General features: G+C 46.9%; 2 protein-coding genes across 3 annotated transcripts in view; one reads left to right on the top strand and one right to left on the bottom strand.

Moving 5' to 3' along the window:
* Positions 1-11,456, top strand: part of LOC135502513 (hemicentin-1-like) — a 35,393-nt gene extending 23,937 nt beyond the window's left edge. The window contains exons 8-11 of one of the 2 annotated variants that reach the window (XM_064795426.1): positions 3,150-3,467; positions 8,077-8,361; positions 8,539-8,614; positions 8,982-11,456. In XM_064795426.1, the coding sequence (XP_064651496.1) occupies positions 3,150-3,467; positions 8,077-8,361; positions 8,539-8,614; positions 8,982-9,507 (1,205 nt within the window). In that variant the 3' untranslated portion in view covers positions 9,508-11,456. The remainder of the gene's footprint in view (positions 1-3,149; positions 3,468-8,076; positions 8,362-8,538; positions 8,615-8,981) is intronic. The other variant, XM_064795427.1, reaches the window with a different exon arrangement.
* A 6,684-nt stretch (positions 11,457-18,140) lies between these two features.
* LOC135502633 (uncharacterized) lies at positions 18,141-18,605 on the bottom strand. The gene has a single exon (XM_064795582.1). The coding sequence runs from the start codon at positions 18,603-18,605 to the stop codon at positions 18,141-18,143; it is 465 nt and encodes a 154-aa protein (XP_064651652.1).
* Positions 18,606-18,920: the final 315 nt, after the last annotated feature.

The following is an 18,920-nucleotide window of genomic DNA, read 5'->3' on the forward strand; positions in this document are numbered from 1 at the left end:
TTGCCTCTATGGCGAGTTGTCGGCGCTCTTCTGGGAGGGCATCCCACCAGGTCTGGAATAGTTGCACGGCCTTCTCCTGGACATCCTGGATCACAACAGGTAGACGTCTTGGCCGAACATCCCAGAACCAAATTTCTAGTTGGTCTTCGACCTCAGGCCAGTAACCAATCAACCTCTGCTTCACCTTTCGGTCTTTGCCCCGGTTCTGCTCCTCCTTCTATTCCAGGTCATGACGGTTCCACCTGCGAAACGTCTCAAAAGGTATGTTGTGGTGGTTGGCAAATTATGTCATCGTTCGCACAGTGCCATTTCCAATGGCAATCTCAAAGTCTCGCAGGTATCGCAGCTTCTCCGACACGGAATAATTACGCTTTCTTTTAGGCAGTGGCTCATCCATATTTCTACAAGTTGTAGGCAAGGCAAGAAGAGGTTTCCGACAGTACCCAAACTTTATATACACCTGAAACCTCACTGATTACTCAATAGTGTTTGCCCTTTTAGGCCCACATAATGTCCAACTAAAATGCTAAGGTAATTCTCCCGGATTCCAAACTATGGACCAGACATTGTTGTTCGAAGTTCCTTGCCTTTTTTACGCTTTTTAAGGTACTCAAATTTTGAGATCAAACACCCCGTAAAAACCGGTGGAGTATTTTGTGGGACACCCCGTATTATTCCGCCGCGGCACTCGTCCGTACAAATGACGCAACCCTATTAGGTCACCTGCGAAACATACAGCAGCCCCTCTAAAACCTAGGCCTGCCTTCTAAGTTGACAGTCTACTGCTATTGGTCGTTACCATGCGTGTATTGTGATCCTCTACTACGTACCATCATAAGGTGGGTTTGGCCTGAATATTAGGAACCGGTGGTTTGTCGATGAAAAGACAGTATAATCGCATGGATGGCACCATGGCCCAAATCATTTATTATGGGAAAACAGTGGATTGACTTTGACCAAATTATTTTCTTTTGTCTTGCTTCAAGCCCCAAAAAGTAGGAGAAATAATGATAATTTTACAACGAAATTACACATCAAAATTGTTGCGACAACCTCAAAGTCGACAAGACGTTTATGAACTAAGTCTGCCGTTACGTACACTCCATCATTCAGTAACATGCCTCTAGGAACTGAATCGTCCATTTGCTATCTTCTTTCCACAAATTGCCTGTCGAACAGCGACGCCAATTGCCAGTTGTTGTGGCATTTCCGAGGTACTGGAGTACAGTGTTTTGGGTCAGATGTTTTGGGCTGTTCTTGTGGATACGAAAATAAACTCTGTAGTCAGAGCAATCCCCTTTGCATTTCGGCTGGCCAGTGAAGTTTTTCCATCCATTGACAATGGTGTGTTTGGCCTTTGCACAGCTTCCAACAAAAGAAACTGCACAGTTCCTTTGGTACATGCTGATCAACTGTATCCGTCAGCGAACCCGTAAAATACCACTTTTCTGATTTACTGTGTGAACGTGTGAAAACAACAACTCAGTCATTCAGTATTTGAAAGTGAAAGTGAAAGCACATGACGTGAAGCTATTGGCTTTTGGCATTGGCAGCAATCCGGTACCATCAGTGAAGTTACTACAAGTAAAACGCCAATTCAGTATTCCCAAAAAATTATCAATGCAGGTTCTGGCCTTGAGTATACACTACTCCTCTTTAACTTTATTTTGTTGCTTCAAACACTTTCATCAGAGCTGCATTGATACTTTGTATCACATGGGGGGGGGGGAGGGGGAAGATATGTGTTAAACAAGGGTGCGCTTGTTGGTTCAGCTTCGAAAAAGCCTCCGTCTAAGTTTTAATTCTAGAGGTTTTTGTAGATTTAAAGGGGGTCGTTGAGTTTAAAGTTTTATATGGCATGTCTTGTTGAAATTGAATCTTATAGCTTACAGCTTATAAAATTAATACGTATAGCAATTACCCGTGGGAGGATGGGGCATGGACACATGGAGTGTTCGGAAAAGCTACTTGATATTCGGGGGGGGGGGGGGGGGAAAAATTACCAACAGACACAAACATTTGTATTTTATATTGATTATAATTTGGCCTTTATTTTCCCCTTCAAATTTGCTGATTACGTACTTTTGACTGAAACAACTTCTCTCTGAAAATTTAACCAAACGTTTAAACCCGTGTTCCATACAGAGTCCTTTTGTGATGCCAAGGTTCGGAGAAGCATAACAATCGCACCCTATTTCAAGTAATTGTTTGAGGGAGAATTATCCGCTCAATCCTGATGAAGAGAAACAAGCCTGGCGGCGACTCTGATCACGTAGGGGTGTGGCTTTGGTTGTGGGTGTGGCAGGAGGGGTCTGTAGGCATGTTGATACCATTTAACAATGAATCTGTTGTTATGATAGGGTAGGTGATGGTACAAATATGAAGAAAGAGTTTGAGTTATGAAATGTAAAAGTACACTTTATTATTTTGTCTTGGTACATGTGAACTGATGGCAATGAATAAGGATTTTCGGTACATGGCAGTTTTGTGGAGAAGATATACAGTATACTAGTAGTAAGTTTGGCAGGTAGTTGTTTACAATGTACATATTTTAACATTGTGATAGTTACACATGAAATTCAGAGAAGAGTACTAGTATACTAGTTGTAGTATATTTACAGGAGGACTAGCGATTGTCAGTGGGTGCCTGGACGATTTGTGCAAATTAATCAACAGTTTATAGCACAGGAGTATGTAGAATCTCAGTCAAAAGTAGTTGCAATAGGGGTATCTCACATCTCCATGAGTTTCACAGTATGTCGAAATTGATAATGTTCAATAGCATCCACAGGATTGGTCTCCTAACCGGGGAAACCGATAAAGGCTGAAAATAGAATGGGTCAGAAATGACGGATTTCCCCCTCAAAATGGCCTTTAATAGCATTCTTCAAAAACAGTACCGAAACTACACAATCATTCGTTACAATTATTTAGCTGAATTCGTTACCAAAAAATACATATAATTCGCATGTAATTCTATCTGACACGCATTTTTCGTTCATCATACCGTTCTTGCGGTGACACCAATCACAGAGAATATTGACGTCAATGCCAAACACATGTAGTTCATGACTCCAACTGAGAAGTTGAAAAACCAAATGTACACATCAATCTCATAACTGTAGATCACAACAGTTGCTTCATTTTAGGTCCACCCTCTGCACCCAGCATTCTCAAAGTAGTCAACTCATCTGCCGTAGCAGTGACCCTCAAATGGATCTCAGAATTCAATGGTGATTCGGAGCAGAGATTTTACATCCAATACAAGAAGTCTGCAGAAAACTGGGATGTTGCAACGGAGGTTCCCAAAGGAGGAATAACTGATCCAGGTCTCAAGAAAGCCGTGTATCATAAGGTTATGGGTCTTGAGTCGAATGTCTGGTATATGTTTCGGGTGCGCAGCAATAATTCTATCCCGGGAACTCACGCGAGTAACTTCAGCAACATAACATCTGGGAAAACACCAGGTTTGTGAATACTGTACTTTCATGAAAATAACACCACTTCGGGATATTCAAAGCCCGGCCTCTTCTCTCGAGTCTATTCGCAGGAGGTAACCAATGAGTGACTTTGCTGGCCCTTGTGATGGCTCAGTCGAGCTGTCACGGTTACGCTCAACCACTTATTACCGCAGCCCTATTGAGTCGAGGTGTTGTGGGCCTCCTGGTGGATGAGTGCGCATGTGGAATGACGTAAATGGTAAGGCCACTCGCCGACCGTTTATACAGGTTGTCTCATAAAACTGAAGCACCTTTTAGATTGATCCAAACCCCCCAAAACAAAAAAGGTCCTTATTGAAACTCTGAAGGAAAATCTACGAACGCTTGCATTAGTAAAGCAAAGTGAGATTCAGGCAATGATAGTAGAGACGAAATTCCGAAGAAAAACGAGGAGCTCATCCTCTCTTTTTCTACAACCCTCTTTTTTTATTTAGACTCCCTAGGCCTACGTGGGAGAAAACAGAATCGAAGTTTCTAGGATTTGTGGTTTTCTTGTGTAATTCTAGGGCCTCCTAGGCCTATGAATGAAGCCCCACTGATGGTACCCACATTGCAGGCAACATGTGCGACAATGGACGCCGGCGCTACACAGTGACATAAAAACTTGCCTACCTGAGAGACCAGGAGGCACTGGCGAACAGTACGGTGCGCAGTATGAGAGAGTTTGCCGCCCACTATAACATTCCCTGGGAGACGTTTAGAAGGTGGAATCTCGAGGACCTCGAGCAGAAGCAAGAACAAGGGCATGGCCGGAAGAAGACGGTGATGGAGCCCCGTGATCCGTTATGGCCACAGGTTGAGGACCAGCTTTACCAATGGCTGCAGCATATGAGAGAGCGTCGCCTCGCAGTCTCCGTTCTCGACATTCAAGATAAAGCGTTGGTAGTGTGGCAAAGCTGGTGGAATGAGCAAGCCCAAGATGTCTGAGAAGGGATTCAGCATTGTCGCCCTCAGCTATGGGATTTCAACGCATCCATAGGCTGGGTGGAGTGCTTGATGAAGAGACACCATGTGTCCCTACGAAAGGTGACCAAGAATACAACGACCGTCCCTGCTGATGCTGCTGCAAGGATCCAGACCTTCCGAGATGCGTTACTGGGAGCATCGATCATCTTGATATACAGATGCGGTTCTTGTTTAACATGGACCAAACCTTTGTCCTGTTTGATATGAGAACCATGTACACGGCCAACACCACGGGGGAGAAGGCCATAGACGTCCGATCGTCAAGGTCCAATACCAAGCTGGGATACACCGTCACCCTCTGCATCGCAGCCTCTGGAGCAAAGTTGCCGGCGGACATCACCTTCCCCAGAAGAGGTTTCGTCCGGATGTTTGCAGCCCTCCAAGACAACCCACCAGCAGATGTAAAGATTACCCAATCGGAACCTGGTTGGATGAGGGAGGAAACGGCGCACCACTGGTTGATGAAGTCCTATCACCCTACGTCACCGACAACGAGACCGACCAGTTCCTGTTAATCGTCGATCATTATCAGGTCCACCGGACAGAGAACTTCCGGACGAGAGTCCGCGACATGAGAGGCAGCCTGGATTACGTACCTGCTGGTTGCACATCCCTCGTACAACCGTTAGACGTTGTCTTCATGAAGTCCTTCAAATGTCACGTACGGCGACAATGGAAATCGTGGAAGAAGGACCACACGGACGAACGAGGAGACTGCCCTCACATCGGCCTGAGAGACGTGACCAACATCATCAGAGATGCCTGGGATGGTGTTGATGAGGACGTTATCGTCAACTGATTTGAAGCATAGTTTCGACCAAGGCCAATCGAAGCTGGACCACATGCTATCTTGGAGGAGGAAGAGGAGACTGCCGTCGATGGACCAGAGTTCGTGAATGTAGTCGAGGAGGAATGATTGAATGATTGTGGGTACGATTCTGAAAGCTAGACAATCTAATAATGTGCATCTTTAGCTTTGAAAAAAAATTGAATCGGGATATGCATCGTCTCTTTTTTATTCCTTCACTGATCACTTCAGACAAGACTGTACATTCAGAGGGATGTTCGGTTTTGTCTCCAGATATGTGACGGACAACTTCTCATTCTTACCAATTTTGCACTGCAAAGTATCTTTGAAAGCCCGAAGCTGGTAAGGGATGATAAGACCCGAAGACATGCTCCATTACCTCCCTGAGCAGCGCCTCACTTTGAAAGGGCAGGTCAGTCCCTAAAACCAGCAGAAGCCAATATGTCAGTTGAACTTTTTTCATGGACACCCTGTACACTGTCAGCCATTCGCACCAGGACACCCTTTACGCTACCAATGACGATTAGTTGAAAATGTTCTGGGAGACTCAGTACAATGGCCGAAGGCCCGATCCCATTATCCCATTCATAGGAGACCTACGAATCGGTTTCAACAACCCAAACAATAAGGATTGGACTCGAAACTGAAGTATACTCATCAAAGAAAGTTAAGGACCACTTTTATTTTTAACATATTTTTTTCACAGCACATATTAAGGACCAGAAAATGCCTAAATATGAATGTCCTGTATGACCTCCAAGACACAGTAATCAATTTCACACGTGGTTTGTTCAAGTTGTTGCATAACTTCTTTCTAAACTTGTCACAACCTGAAAATGGGTGTTTTGGTGTGTCAACTTTTTCACAATTTTAGCCTAAATGTCTTGTCATCAATGTCAGCATGGTCAGTAGCGAGTATGGCCTCCCCTGCTGCAATAACAGCCTGACACCGCTGTCTCATTGAGTTTATCAGACGATTAACATCCCTGACATCAATTGCATCCCATGCAGCCTCCAAGGCCACACCAAGCTGCTGCAACCCATTTGGCTGCACCTCAAGCGCTCCAATACTCCTTCCCATCATGTCCCAGACATGTTCCATCGGATTCAAGTCCGGGGATTTCGCTGGCAAGTCCATACGCTCAATTCCATGATCCGCCAGGTACTGTGTCACCACCCTCGATGTGTGGGGGCGGGCGTTGTCGTCCATGAAAATGAAATTTTCCCCAGTGTTTTCTGCAAACGGAACCACAAAAGGTTCCACGATTTCATCTCTGTACCTCACACCTGTAATTGCTCCCCCTGGGACCACATAGAGGCGAGTGCGTTGGCCGTAGCTGATTCCGCCCCACACCATGATGCTGCCTCCACCATAGCGGTCATGTTCAGCGATGCAGGCATCTGCAAATCTCTCTCCCTGTTGTCTCCAGACTCTAACACGTCCATCATTGTGGTCCAGGCTGAATCTGCTCTCATCTGAGAACAGAACACGGCGCCATTGCTGGTGGCTCCATCCCACATAATCACGAGCCCAATTGAGACGGATTCTTCTGTGAGCAGGGGTTAATGGGATGCATTGCAGTGGCCTCCTGGCATGGATGTCGGCTCTGTGAAGTCGGTTACGGATGGTTTGATTTGAAACTGTCACCCCAGTTGCAGCAGTGAATTGGTTATTGAGTCTGCGAGCACTACTGAAGCGGTTGCGACGACAAAGAGTCACTAAGTAGTGGTCATCCCTCGCAGTTGTTGCTGATGGGCGGCCAGTACGGGGTCTCTCTGAGTATCGCCCTGTCTCCCGGTGTCGTTGGTAAGCACGACTGATGACACTGTGAGACACACCCATCATCTCAGCTACTCGTCGCTGACTGAAGCCAGCTTCAAGCATCCCTATGACTCGTGCAACCTCTACTTTACTCAAGTGACATCTAGGCATCTCTCTTGTCAGAATGCTGCCTGAGCTTGGTGGGAAATGCAAGGAAAAGCACTTGCATGGACTTTTGTACCACTTTATGTGGTCAGCTGACACACCAAAAACACCCATTTTCAGGTTGTGACAAGTTTAGAAAGAAGTTATGCAACAACTGGAACAAACAACATGTGAAATTGATTACTGTGTCTTGGAGGTCATACATATTTAGGCATTTTCTGGTCCTTAATATGTGCTGTAAAAAAATATGTTAAATATAAAAAGTGGTCCTTAACTTTCTTTGATGAGTGTATATTGGATATGAGGCCTGGACAACCCTCTCTGGAATCCTAGCCAATGATCGGCCTTTTCAACAGCTCTGTTCGCCACCCTATGAGTCAGGGGCGGCGACACCGGCTGTTAATGAAGTGGTGTTATTTTTATGAAACTACAGTATGTTTTATAGACTTTTATAGACTCTCGATCTCTTCAGCTACTTGGTTCACACCTGGATGAGCTGCATTATTTACCTCTTCGGCAATACCTCTAATGTACGCCATGTGTTTATCAATACTCTCAGCAGTGCCTTTAACATTTGAACCTGTCTTTAAATAGCTAGGACGAGAAGCTGAGATGCGCCCCCGGTGTCTAATGAGATAGAGAAATGGTTGGTCAGATTTCGCAACTTCGCCAAGTGATCGGACGTGCTGTCAACAGCGGCAAACTCCACAAGTAGGCAATTCCATTTCTCCGTAAATAGAGTTTCACCACTGGGGGTGCTGATTCAAAAAAGGAGTGTTCTGTATACAAACGTTCTGCCCATGCCATACCCTCATCATATGCATGGCCTTTGTTCAAACCATTTCTTTTAAAATGTTTGTTTATCTAATTTGCAGAGAAACCCGAACTGTCCCTCATATCTGTAAATCGGATACGTAAAAAAGTAACCGTGGAATGGGAACGAGTGACCGGAAAGTATGCAGGGCTAAAGATCAGATACTGCCTGACCGGCACGGACGACTGCATGACTTACACCGTGCCTAAGCCAGAGGAAACCCATGCAACCTTTTTTGTTGATCCCGATAAGACATATTATTATTATGTGCTGGTCGAAGATGGTGGTGATGTTGTATACAGGAGCAGGGTATTCAATGATGAAGTTGATGATAAGATAAACCTAGGTGAGTCGGGTTAGCTTTAGCTAATTATGGACAGATAAAAGCTCGACAGATCGAACATAGAAACACCGATTTTAACATGTCCTGATCATCTCTTCATTCATATAAACTGCATGGTCTCTGGCTATAAAGCCTAAGTTTGAAGAAGATAAAATCCAAATTTTGTTTTTCTCTTTACAGGTGTTGCTGCTGTAGGCGGTCTGGTTGGAGCAGGCATTGTAGCGATAACAGGCGTCATTCTGGCTGTTGTTCTATGGTAAGATACTTTAATCAGATACATGTCTGTTGGTGAAACGTCGGGTACTCAACAGATTTCGCTGAAGTTGAAGGAGGGGTGGGGTAGTTTTTGACACTGGCTTCTTGGTCACACTTTAATAAGCTTTCAACACATGAAGCAAACTGATGAAATATTACTCAAATATTCCTTGGAATTATTATCAAACGTTGATGGTTCATTGTGAGTTGGCTAATCAATATTATAGGAACGTAATTTGACATACAATGTGAAATTAGCCTGCCATGCACTCGCGATGTTTTGATATTAATCGCTGTTTGCATGCAGTGACGAGATTCCCAACTTCCACATCTTAGCCTCTTTGATAAAACTGTATTTACTTCTGTAGGAAACGTGGTCTGGTGCAATGGGGAAAGAGGCACAGTCACCGACCTGAAAATGACACCGTTGATTACGATGATACCAGAGTTGAATTCACAACACCCGGGAATCGCCCTATACACACCTCCGCCAACATTGGGACTGGGTACGCTAATGTTGTGTTTCACCCTGAACGCTCGCTTGAACAACCCCCACAGCCAATGCCTACGGGGCACCACCTTTCAGTTCACGGAATCCGTGGGAATGAGCCCGCCGACTCAAACGATGTCGTGGACGGTGAAGTGGGTGCGTACGATTACGCGACATGGCAGCAGGGTGTCCCAGGTCAACTCAGAATCCTAGAAGAGGGGCAGCCTGACCAAAGCACAGCAGAGAGCAGTTCAGGCAAAGCTAATCGGGGCCATGGGCGTACTCCATGTCGTTTGAATGACAATATGGCAAACGAGCAAGAGTCACTATATGCGCATATTGATCCAGAAGGGCCAGTGAAGCATGGAGAGTATTTGGACTTCAGACAACTAAATTCAGAATAATAGGGTATCCTCATCCCAAAAGGCGGCGCTGATTAGGAATTGGATATACCCTAGTGACAGTCAGCACCATGTCGGGGCGGCCGTAGTTTTGCTGGTACCCTATTAAGACCTATCTGAAAACTCTTGAAGGGACACCCATGTCAAGATGTTTATCTGTACTTTTGACAACATCGACGTGCAGGTGGCGCCCGTGTATAACATGGTGTACTGTATTGTTGACGTAGTATATAGGGAAGGTTGTGACCGTCAGTTACGTCAACTGGTTTTCGTTGATACTTGACTCCATCAAGGCCGCAAAATTCCGCTGTAAAACTTTAACAGCTAGAAGTTATTTTTGCCACAAAAAAGTCCTTACCAGTATATCTTCTCAAATGAGGGTATTTGTAATATATTGCGTACATTTGAGCACTATGACTGAAGTACTGTGGTAGCGTACCTGGTGATGGATCAAAGTCGAGCTTCCTGACGTAACCGAAGGTCTCCACCAGTCCAATCAAGGTATAGATATGAACGATATACAAAGTCTGCATTATACGTATGTACACCCGAGAAGAGTCTAGCAGCCATATTGGTGGGGAGGTAACTATAGTAGACACAATTTTTATGGAGTTTTAAGGATTTTAAGGGTAATTCGTTGAAGGAGAACTTTCTCTCATTAGACTAACTGATGGAGTGCGGCGAACGTGTTCGAATGCGGGCTTGGCGATTGCTCCCCGAATCTGGTGATTAAAAAGCAATTCGCCGTTTATTACTCCGAGTGGAAGACCATGCGTTTGTTCGGTTCTTCGCCGAGTACGAATACTTCTCTTCTTGGTAAAGAAGAACGAGTTTTCCTTCGGCACAAGCCGTCTATACGCGCGGTGTCTACCGAGACGAGCACTCGCTCGCTCTTGCTTTTGGTACTTTAGCCTTTTGCCGGTGTTGTTGGTGGAGTCGATGTGTGTATTATATAATCATATTTATAATCATATTTATTCATGTAAATTAAATTACATTACAAATGTGCAAAAGTACAAGTGCAACAAAAGTACAAAAAGTGATGACAAAGAAATGAAAGACCCTCCCAATCCCTACATAATTATAAGGCATAGACATTTTCACAGGGCTACCCAGTACAGAGTACCCCAAGAATTACATTCATATTATCGATATCTATCCCCGAAAGTGAGTCCCTATACATTAAAAAATCTCTGATAACAGCAGCAGTTTGCTGCAGTCTATAAAACTCGGCCTTTAAAGGTACCCTGAAAGATAGAGGAACGTGGTTTCTGGGTATATCTAACTCACTAGCCAAGTGTGAGAGTGTATTTGATACATTGGAGCCACTGCAATTCAAAGAAAGCGTACTCGCAAGATTAACATAGATATTGGAATTGTTTACAGCCTTACGATAAAAGTTTAAAAATCTGTTTTGTACATTGTTTTTATTGAACAGGTTTCTAATATTAGTGGCAAAAGGGCACAATGAGTCCGAGGGTGAAGTCTACATAATTTCCGAACCGCTTTCCTCCATGCTGTATATAATACGCCTACTACTTTATTATTTAAATCCCACAGGACTGTACCACAGAGTGACGTGCATGAGTAAAAAAGTTTGATTGTTGTTTCAAAATTGCAAAAATAAAATGTTGATATTAGGACATTTACCCGCCTATTGAAATATGATACTGTTTTATGTATGTCTTGATTATTTACCCTCAGTCCAATTAAGTTTCCTAAGTGGAGAGCAGTAGCTTCAGCAGTTACAGGAATACCCTGAAAAGTGATAACTATTGGTATAAGATTTCCACCACCTGGTTCCATACAGAAATATAACAACTGACATTTCGCGGGATTGAATTTGATGCTATAATCATTTGAGTATAATATAGCAACTTGTAATTGTGTGTATTACGGGCAGTGTGCTTGGCGTTGCCGTTTTTTACATTGCCACGGCAGCAATTTTTGGACGTTTCTTTGAAGCCGCCTAAAATTTTGCCCGCTTCTAGAGCGGAATAAAATTAATGAATGCAAAATTCTTTTTCAATGGCTGTTTTATTACTGCTTAGACGTATAGTAGAATATATTCCGTTTTCCGCCACCGCTACACATTTCCAGCAGGTGTCTTGGTATTTAATTGAGTAAGAATTTGTTGTCGAGAACCTCTTTTCTAATTCTAAACTCTTGTTTGGCTAAAGCGTTGACATTTCTATCGTTCCCCATCAATTTTTTTTCGTTCGAGAATTATTTCGTACACTCCGCCATACTCCTGGCCATACGGGCTTCTGTTTGCAATGTAGGCACATGGCCGCCGTTTCCGTGCCCTTGCTCGGCGAGCTCCTGACAAACACATTTCGAGTGTCGGGATGGGCTCTTAGCGCCTCCTCCAATTCTCGGCTGTTTATTGTCGGTTAATTTTCCATGGTCACGCCTTTGCGACACCAGTTCGCTGTTCGGCTCTTGTCGATCTCCAGGAACGAGTCGTATTCGAACATGGTGATCAAACTGGGGGTGGTTGGCAGGTCGACGCTGGTCGTGATGCTCGCGCTCACGGTGCCCGATTTGACTAGTTGGAACGCGTTCGTTCCTACATCGTCTGGCGCCAAGTTTAACATGTACAGGCTGTGTCCGTTTATGTACTCCGACACGGTGATTCCGTTGCTCTGCTGCCCCGACCACAGCTTGTTTCCGCGCATCGTTGCCATGTAGGCATCCGCCACGTTCTTGTTGGCGTAGTCCAATTTCAGTTCACCATATTAGGGTAGTTCTCTCGCCCACGCTCAATTTCACGCTGCTGACGTCGAAGTGCATAAAATTAAACGGGTTTTTATCTAGCGCTCCGTTTCGGGCCCCACTCTCCACTAGTCCCAGGACCACGCGTCTTGGCAAGGTGCCCGGGTAAAAGTTCTGCTCCTCGATGGTCCGAGTTCCGTTGGCCGCCGGCTGGTAATGGCGCATCTCTACCCTGGTCACAGGATACTTGGTGTTGGCCGTCATCATCCAGTCTTCGTGCGCCCCTGCAATCACCGGCGATCCTTTCTTAACGCTGGCGTTGAACATCACCTGGTCGTGCTCTCCGACATGAGGCAATTTTTTTGTCAGTTCGATGCGCATGCACTGGCACCTGGCTCACGACAGTTTGTTCTGCTGGAACATTTCGTGGTGGATGGTGCCGTCCATTACGAAGGCACGCTGGTATTTGGTCAACTTGAATCGATTGACCGCCCCTCTGTTACTCTCTGTCCCGTCGCTGACGGTTGCGCCGGTTGTTTCCAGATCGGTATGATCTTTGTAGTAGCCGCCCAGACGCAGCAGATGCTCCTTGGCATCTTTGGTGTGGTTTAATATGGCTTCCATCATGGCACGATGTGGGTACAGGGTGGTACTCGAACCGATCACCTCGCTGCCCACTTGCACCACCACCTGTTTGAAGAAGCTGGCAAGCGGGTAGTTGACACGTACACGTACACGTTCACGGACACTACCACGCTACTCGAACTGACCGCAGTGTTGGGTGCCACCAGTTGGATTCGACCTTCTTCCATCGTCGTTTGTGTGGGTTTCGTCTCGAACAATTCCAACTCGCCTTTCCTACGAATGCACCAGTCGCATCTACGATGGACATGGCTGGTCGTGTTGGCGGCTGCCCCTCGTTCTATTCCCTAATCGAAAATCACTTCTGTCTTTTTTTGTCCCGCTGCTCACTCCTGCCGGTGTTTGCACAACGTCTTTTTCGCCTGTTGGTGGCGGGAATGCCTTTGACGGGGGCGACGGGCGTCACAGGGCCTATATCTCGTTTTAGCCCGGCGCTCTGGTCGCTTAGCGCTTTGGTCGCCTCCCCGACAGCCCTGCGGCCCACATTTTTCAGCCTCGCCATTCCCCTTATCTTCACGGCGCTGGCCAAGTCGGACTCGCCCGAAGCCACGCCCTGGGCCACGGCCATCGGCTTCGGCGGATCGATAGGTCTCGCATCTAGCCAACCCAACCATAGTTCTCGCCTTATTGCCTACTTTATCGTAATGCGCCTGTTCGGCCTCCGTCACACGGCCTATTTTTCCCCTGCCAGTTGGATCACTTGCGGGACCACTCCTTGGCGCTGTGGTATCTGCCCATTTCGCCTTAACCTTATTCGCCTTATCCAATTTTGCCTTCTCCCATTTAGCCTTCTCCTAACTTGCCTTTTCTCAATTCGCCTTCTACGATTTCGCCATCGTCTTATCTCGCCTTTGTTCCAATTGGCCTTCTTCCTAACTCGCCTTCCTCTCATCTTGCCTCATCCTAGTTTGCCTTTTCTTATTTCGCCTTTGTCCTATTCTGCCTTGGTTCCATCCTGCCTTATCTCATCTTGCCTTTTCTTGATTGACCTTTGTGTCAATTCGCCTTCTTCCCATTTTGCCTTCTCCTGTTTCGCCATATCTCACCTCGCCTTTTATCAATCCGCCTTCGTTAAGCAAGGGGTCTATTATTCGCAGGGGGGGGGGGCAGTGTATTGAGTAGTTTAATGATTCTGTTCCAAAAAACTTTGGGACTTGTATTATCTCATGCTAAGTTATAGCATTGCTGTGAATGAAGAACATCAAACATACCAAAACCATCTAAAGGGAACACTGCGTGGGACGTTCTTGAGTGCTAACTTGTTCTGTGAGAAGGCCTCATAATTCCCCAATGATCAAAGGAATACATCTTCCAGATTGCTGGATTTGAGTAGGCCTATTGACTATAGTCCATAATAAAGAACTTCAGAAGCACTCACACTCTGAATGATCAATAAAATACTTAGCACCCCCATCCCTCCTATATAGTACCAGGTCACAAGTCTTACTCATCAAAGAATGCCAAAACACTATGCCAAAATATTTCCATGAAAGACTTGGAAAACTCTAAGATTTGACAGACATGGGTGAAGATACTAAGTTGGTTTTGGAGATACATGTAAGCTTACATGTAGATGGTTCAGAAGTTATGCAGATTTGAAAATATTGGTAATTAAGCAACAGCCTTGGGTAGGGTACCAAAACATAATTCGTGGAAACACTCTTATATGAAAGACTGGCCCCACAAACATGGGTAAAAGAGACAAAAGTCTTTTGTAATATGGTATGTAATGTAATATGACTATAATGGCTGAGAAGTTATCTACACTTGTAATTTTGAAAATGTCCACCGGGTTTTGGTTGGGGGTACCCACGAATGGACCCTAGAAGCCCTTCAACACTGTTGAAGACACTTTCATATGAGGATTTACTCAACAAACATGGGTAAAGACACCAAGTTTGTTGCAAAGTAGGAAGAAGGCGAAATAATACAAAGGCGGGGCGGGTAAAGGCGAGATAGGATGAAGGCGAATTAGGACAAAGGTAAATTAGGACAAGGTGAAATAGGAGAAGGCAGATTAAGACAATGGCAAACTGAGACGAAGGCAAGAATGGATAAGGCAACTTGTGATAAGGCAAGATAAAACAGAGGCAAAATAGCATAAGGCGAAAAATGAAAAGGCGAAAAAAGACAAAGGCGAGATAGAATAAGGCGGATAGGGAAGAGCGGAATTGGAAAAGGCGAAATAGGAGAAGGCGAAATGTATATTTTTTAAAGGCAAAATGGGAAAAGGCGAAAAAAGACAAGGCGAAATGGGCATGAACCGGCGCTGTACGGATCCCACCTTTTTTTATCTTGGTGCTTTTCCACTCCTTCCTGCCGCTCTCGGCGCCGTTGCCCTTGTCCTCGTCCCACAGAAGTGGCATCATTGACAGCGATCGTTCTAGCGCATGGCTCTTCGGCGGACTAGGCGGTGTGGGTGGCGCGGGGTCGCGCCACAACTCCCTCGGGCTTGCGGCCGAGTTGTCGCCTGTCTTTCGCAAGGCCAGAGATGACAGCCAGCCGGCGGGGGCCTCGACATTGTCGCCGGCTCCTTTGTTGGTGTTCTGGCAGTGGCCGTTCCTTGCTTCTCGCTGGTTTTTGCCACCGGGGCCTGCCGTTCAGAGGCTCAGCAGCGGCGATGCCGGAGAGGATGGTTTTGGTTGGTTTTTCTTTCGCTCCTCCAATTCTTTCAACCATTGAGCTACGTTTTTCCGCTTGCCGCTGCTTTCTGCCATTCTTTCCCGCATCAAGTGTTCCAGTTGCCCCCCCCTCGTTTTGCCGGCTCGACCGTAGCTCTGCCCGAGCACCTGCAATATGCCTCTGCCGTTCTCCCCACTCGCTCTACGGCACGCCAGCCTCTCGGGGCACCAACCACCCGCCCGGTACGCGAATTTCGATTAGTTTCGAGCGCAATCCTCTACTTCCTTTCGGTCGTATGTAATTGACTTCTTCTGGAGCCAGCAGGAAATGCAGTGCTCGGATGATGTTCCTGTCCCCCAGTCGTTCTCCGTCCAGCATTATTTCGTAGGAGTCGTCGTGTACATGGTTTGAGTGACGATCCATGTAGTCTCTGACAATTCTCATCAAAAACGGGTGCGCCCTTCCCACCAGGCCAGTGTACTGTTCGATCAAATTTGTTTGGTGCCACCTCCTACTGTCTTGGCTTTGTGCTAGGCCGAGCGGCTCTATGCAGCCCGTTTCTTGGTCGGCCCATTGTTCATGACCATTGCGTGAAGTCTACGTTCGGCGTCGGCCACCGCCGCCCGATCATCCCGCCTTCGGCCGCCCTCGACCTCGCCGCTGCTTTTCACATCTTGCTCGGCTCGATGTAGCTTGTAGAATGACCATGGAATAATGGCCGCTTTTGCGAATCCCCTCTCCCTTTCATTCTCGAAGAAGGCGGTGGCGGCCATTTCCTCCTTTCCCTACTTTTACCGGTGAGACTACTGATAAGCCCTCCTATGGCACTAACTGCCAGTGGGAGCAACGAACCTAGGAATCATCCGCTTTGCGCCGGTAGTTCTTTTTTCTTGCGATCGCTAGTGCCTCGCTGTTTCAGTTGGCGAACTAATCTTCTGTACCTCTCTGCAGACGTCTAACTTGAGTCAGTGGCACGTGTATGGTACGGGCGTTTACGTTGTCCACGCACTCGAGAATGGCTTGCAATTGGCCCCTGTTGGCCAACTCGAGCAGTTGTTGGCGTACCCGTTTCGCTTTGCTCGTGCATACCGTGCATTTGTTCGAACGCCGCCCTCCGTTTATCAAAAATAAGGGCCCTCTCGCTCCCGTCACAGGCCTATTTTTCTGCCCTTCACTTCTTCCCCGATGAAATGAAATGAAAAGTCGGATTTGGGCTGCTTTCTAACGAGATTTTTTTATTGTTTTTCAGTACTGCACTAGAATAACTTCCATCCCCAGGATAATAGCATATAATAGCTGAACGTTCTAAACTCCGAACTTGGGTGTAATGCACGTGAACGCCGAGGGCAGGCACCCGACGGTTTTATTGGATGGCGGCAGGGCTGGTCGGTTATGCGCCGGCGCGCGCCAATGTGGAGAAGGGTCAATAAAATTGATAAATCCCTCGGCCAGAGAGCAACGTTTCCTCTCCGCCGCACCACTGGCGTCTCCACCGTCACCGCATTCCCTCCTTCACCCGCCGCACAGCCTTTGAACCGGCGGTGGTTGCATGCCTCCCTACCGTGTGTTCCGCGCTCGTTTGGACGTTCGGCAGGCCCGTCTTCAACGGATGCATAAAACATAATACGGAAGTCAATGTCCCGGCCCCGATGATTCTCAAAACGCTAGTCCCACTCCCGCCGCTCCACTCACTCTCGCCGGCCGAAAAAAGTTCTTTCTAGCCGGTGGCTACAGTTGCTCGCGAATTTTCCCTCCCTCTCCGGTGTTAATTCCTCCTTGTACATCTCGTTTCATCCACATCCCCCCCCCCCCGCCTTGTCTTCCGCCTTGGCTAACCCTTCTCTTCTCTTGCCGCTGCTGCTGACTCCCGCGTAAGGCACATAGGCGAGTTACCGTTTTTTACTAAACAGATCCCTCGAAATCGCGCTTCTTTGGGCGTTTTTTGGCGCCCGTCCACGAACAGATAGCCGTGTGTGGTTCTTGGGGGGCTTGTTCATAGATACGAATGAACGTTTTCGGACTCGACGGCAGCAGGCGTTGTGCCAGATGCAACCCTGCCGACTGGTCCAGGGGGCTCTCTAACAAGACCAAGTAGTCGGCGCAGCATTGCCAATCTACTCTTTTCCTAATGGAAGGGATTCTGTGGCAAGACTATCCAGCTGACGTTTTGATATTGGCATTGGGTGCTGACCAGACGAATAATGTCCCCGCTGTTCGAGACGTTTTGCAACAGGTCGTCAAAAATTAGCAATCCGTGTCGTTTCTTGCCGCTGGTCGGATATACCGATTCGATGTAGTCATCTAGGTTGTCTGGCAGGCCAGGCGCTGTCTTAACGATACCCTACTGGTTCAATTGGTCGACGGCCGCGGTGCGTTCCCCGTACAACCAGTGGATGTAGTCGAAATGGCCGGCGATCAAGCGTTCTCTATTGCGCAGCAAACGCATGGCGAAGGAAGTTTTTCCCGTTAGTGGCGGGCCGACGCAAATCATGCCGAAACCTCGTTTGATTCTGGCTTCGAATGGGCCCGCCATCGAGTGGCGCTCCTGTCCCAGCTCATCGCCGTCTTCTCCGACCTCACTATTACTGGCTCTATTCTTGTCATCCATATCTTCGTTTCTCCCTCCTCGCCCCTGCCCCCTCACAGGTTTTTCGTTGTTATCGACCGCGGACGTTTCCCAAATGATCGGCCGGAATCCAGTGGTCGTGCGAGCTTGGCCAGCCTCGATAGTGCACGAAATAATCCTTCTTTTTCCCTCCTCGTCGGGTTTTCAGCACGTCCACCAGGAAAGCGTGCCGCTCGTCCAGCCGCCGTATCCCCTGTATTTCAAACTCGTAAAAACTGCCCTCAAGTAGCTCCCCCTCTTCGTCGCGCAGCTTGTACATTTGCGGCACGGTGTTCTTTCTGTGGGCGACGATGAAGTATTCTCGCGAAAATATCGGTGTAAACCCTTTTTCGAACGTGCCCCGAATCTGGCTGATGCGCACCGTGTCTCCCAGGTTGTGGTTGAATCGTTTTCGTGTTTTGGCAAACTCTTTTCCGTACAAATATTGCCAGAGTGCCCGTTCATTTTCCTTGTTCACCCGATTTGGGAGGAATTTGAATGGTTCTGTGCCTGGCATTATTGTAACCGGTTATGATTTTCTGTAGGTCGTCTAGGTAGCGGTAGTCTTTATATTTGGTGATCATCCGAAAGAGTTTGTTTTGCAAGGTTCGATTAAAGTCCCTCTACACCGAGAACAATTTGATACCGCGTTTCTTCAGCACCTCCAGTGTGGGCCCATTGTGAAACTCGTTTCCCTGGCCTGTCTGGACAAATCGTGGCCTGAGCTGCTCCCGGTCGAGTAAATGGGCAATGGCCCGGCTGACCTCTACGGCACTTTTATTCAGCAGTGGAACTGCGTAGGCCTTGTGCGAAAAAACATCGATGACGGTCA

The sequence above is a fragment of the Lineus longissimus genome, chromosome 18 (genome assembly GCF_910592395.1).
Source record: "Lineus longissimus chromosome 18, tnLinLong1.2, whole genome shotgun sequence".
Classification (NCBI taxonomy): domain Eukaryota; kingdom Metazoa; phylum Nemertea; class Pilidiophora; order Heteronemertea; family Lineidae; genus Lineus; species Lineus longissimus.

Coding starts and splice junctions, on each gene's coding strand:
- LOC135502633 (XM_064795582.1), bottom strand. CDS start 18,605: ATGCCAGGCACAGAACCATTCAAATTCCTCCCAAATCGGGTGAACAAG.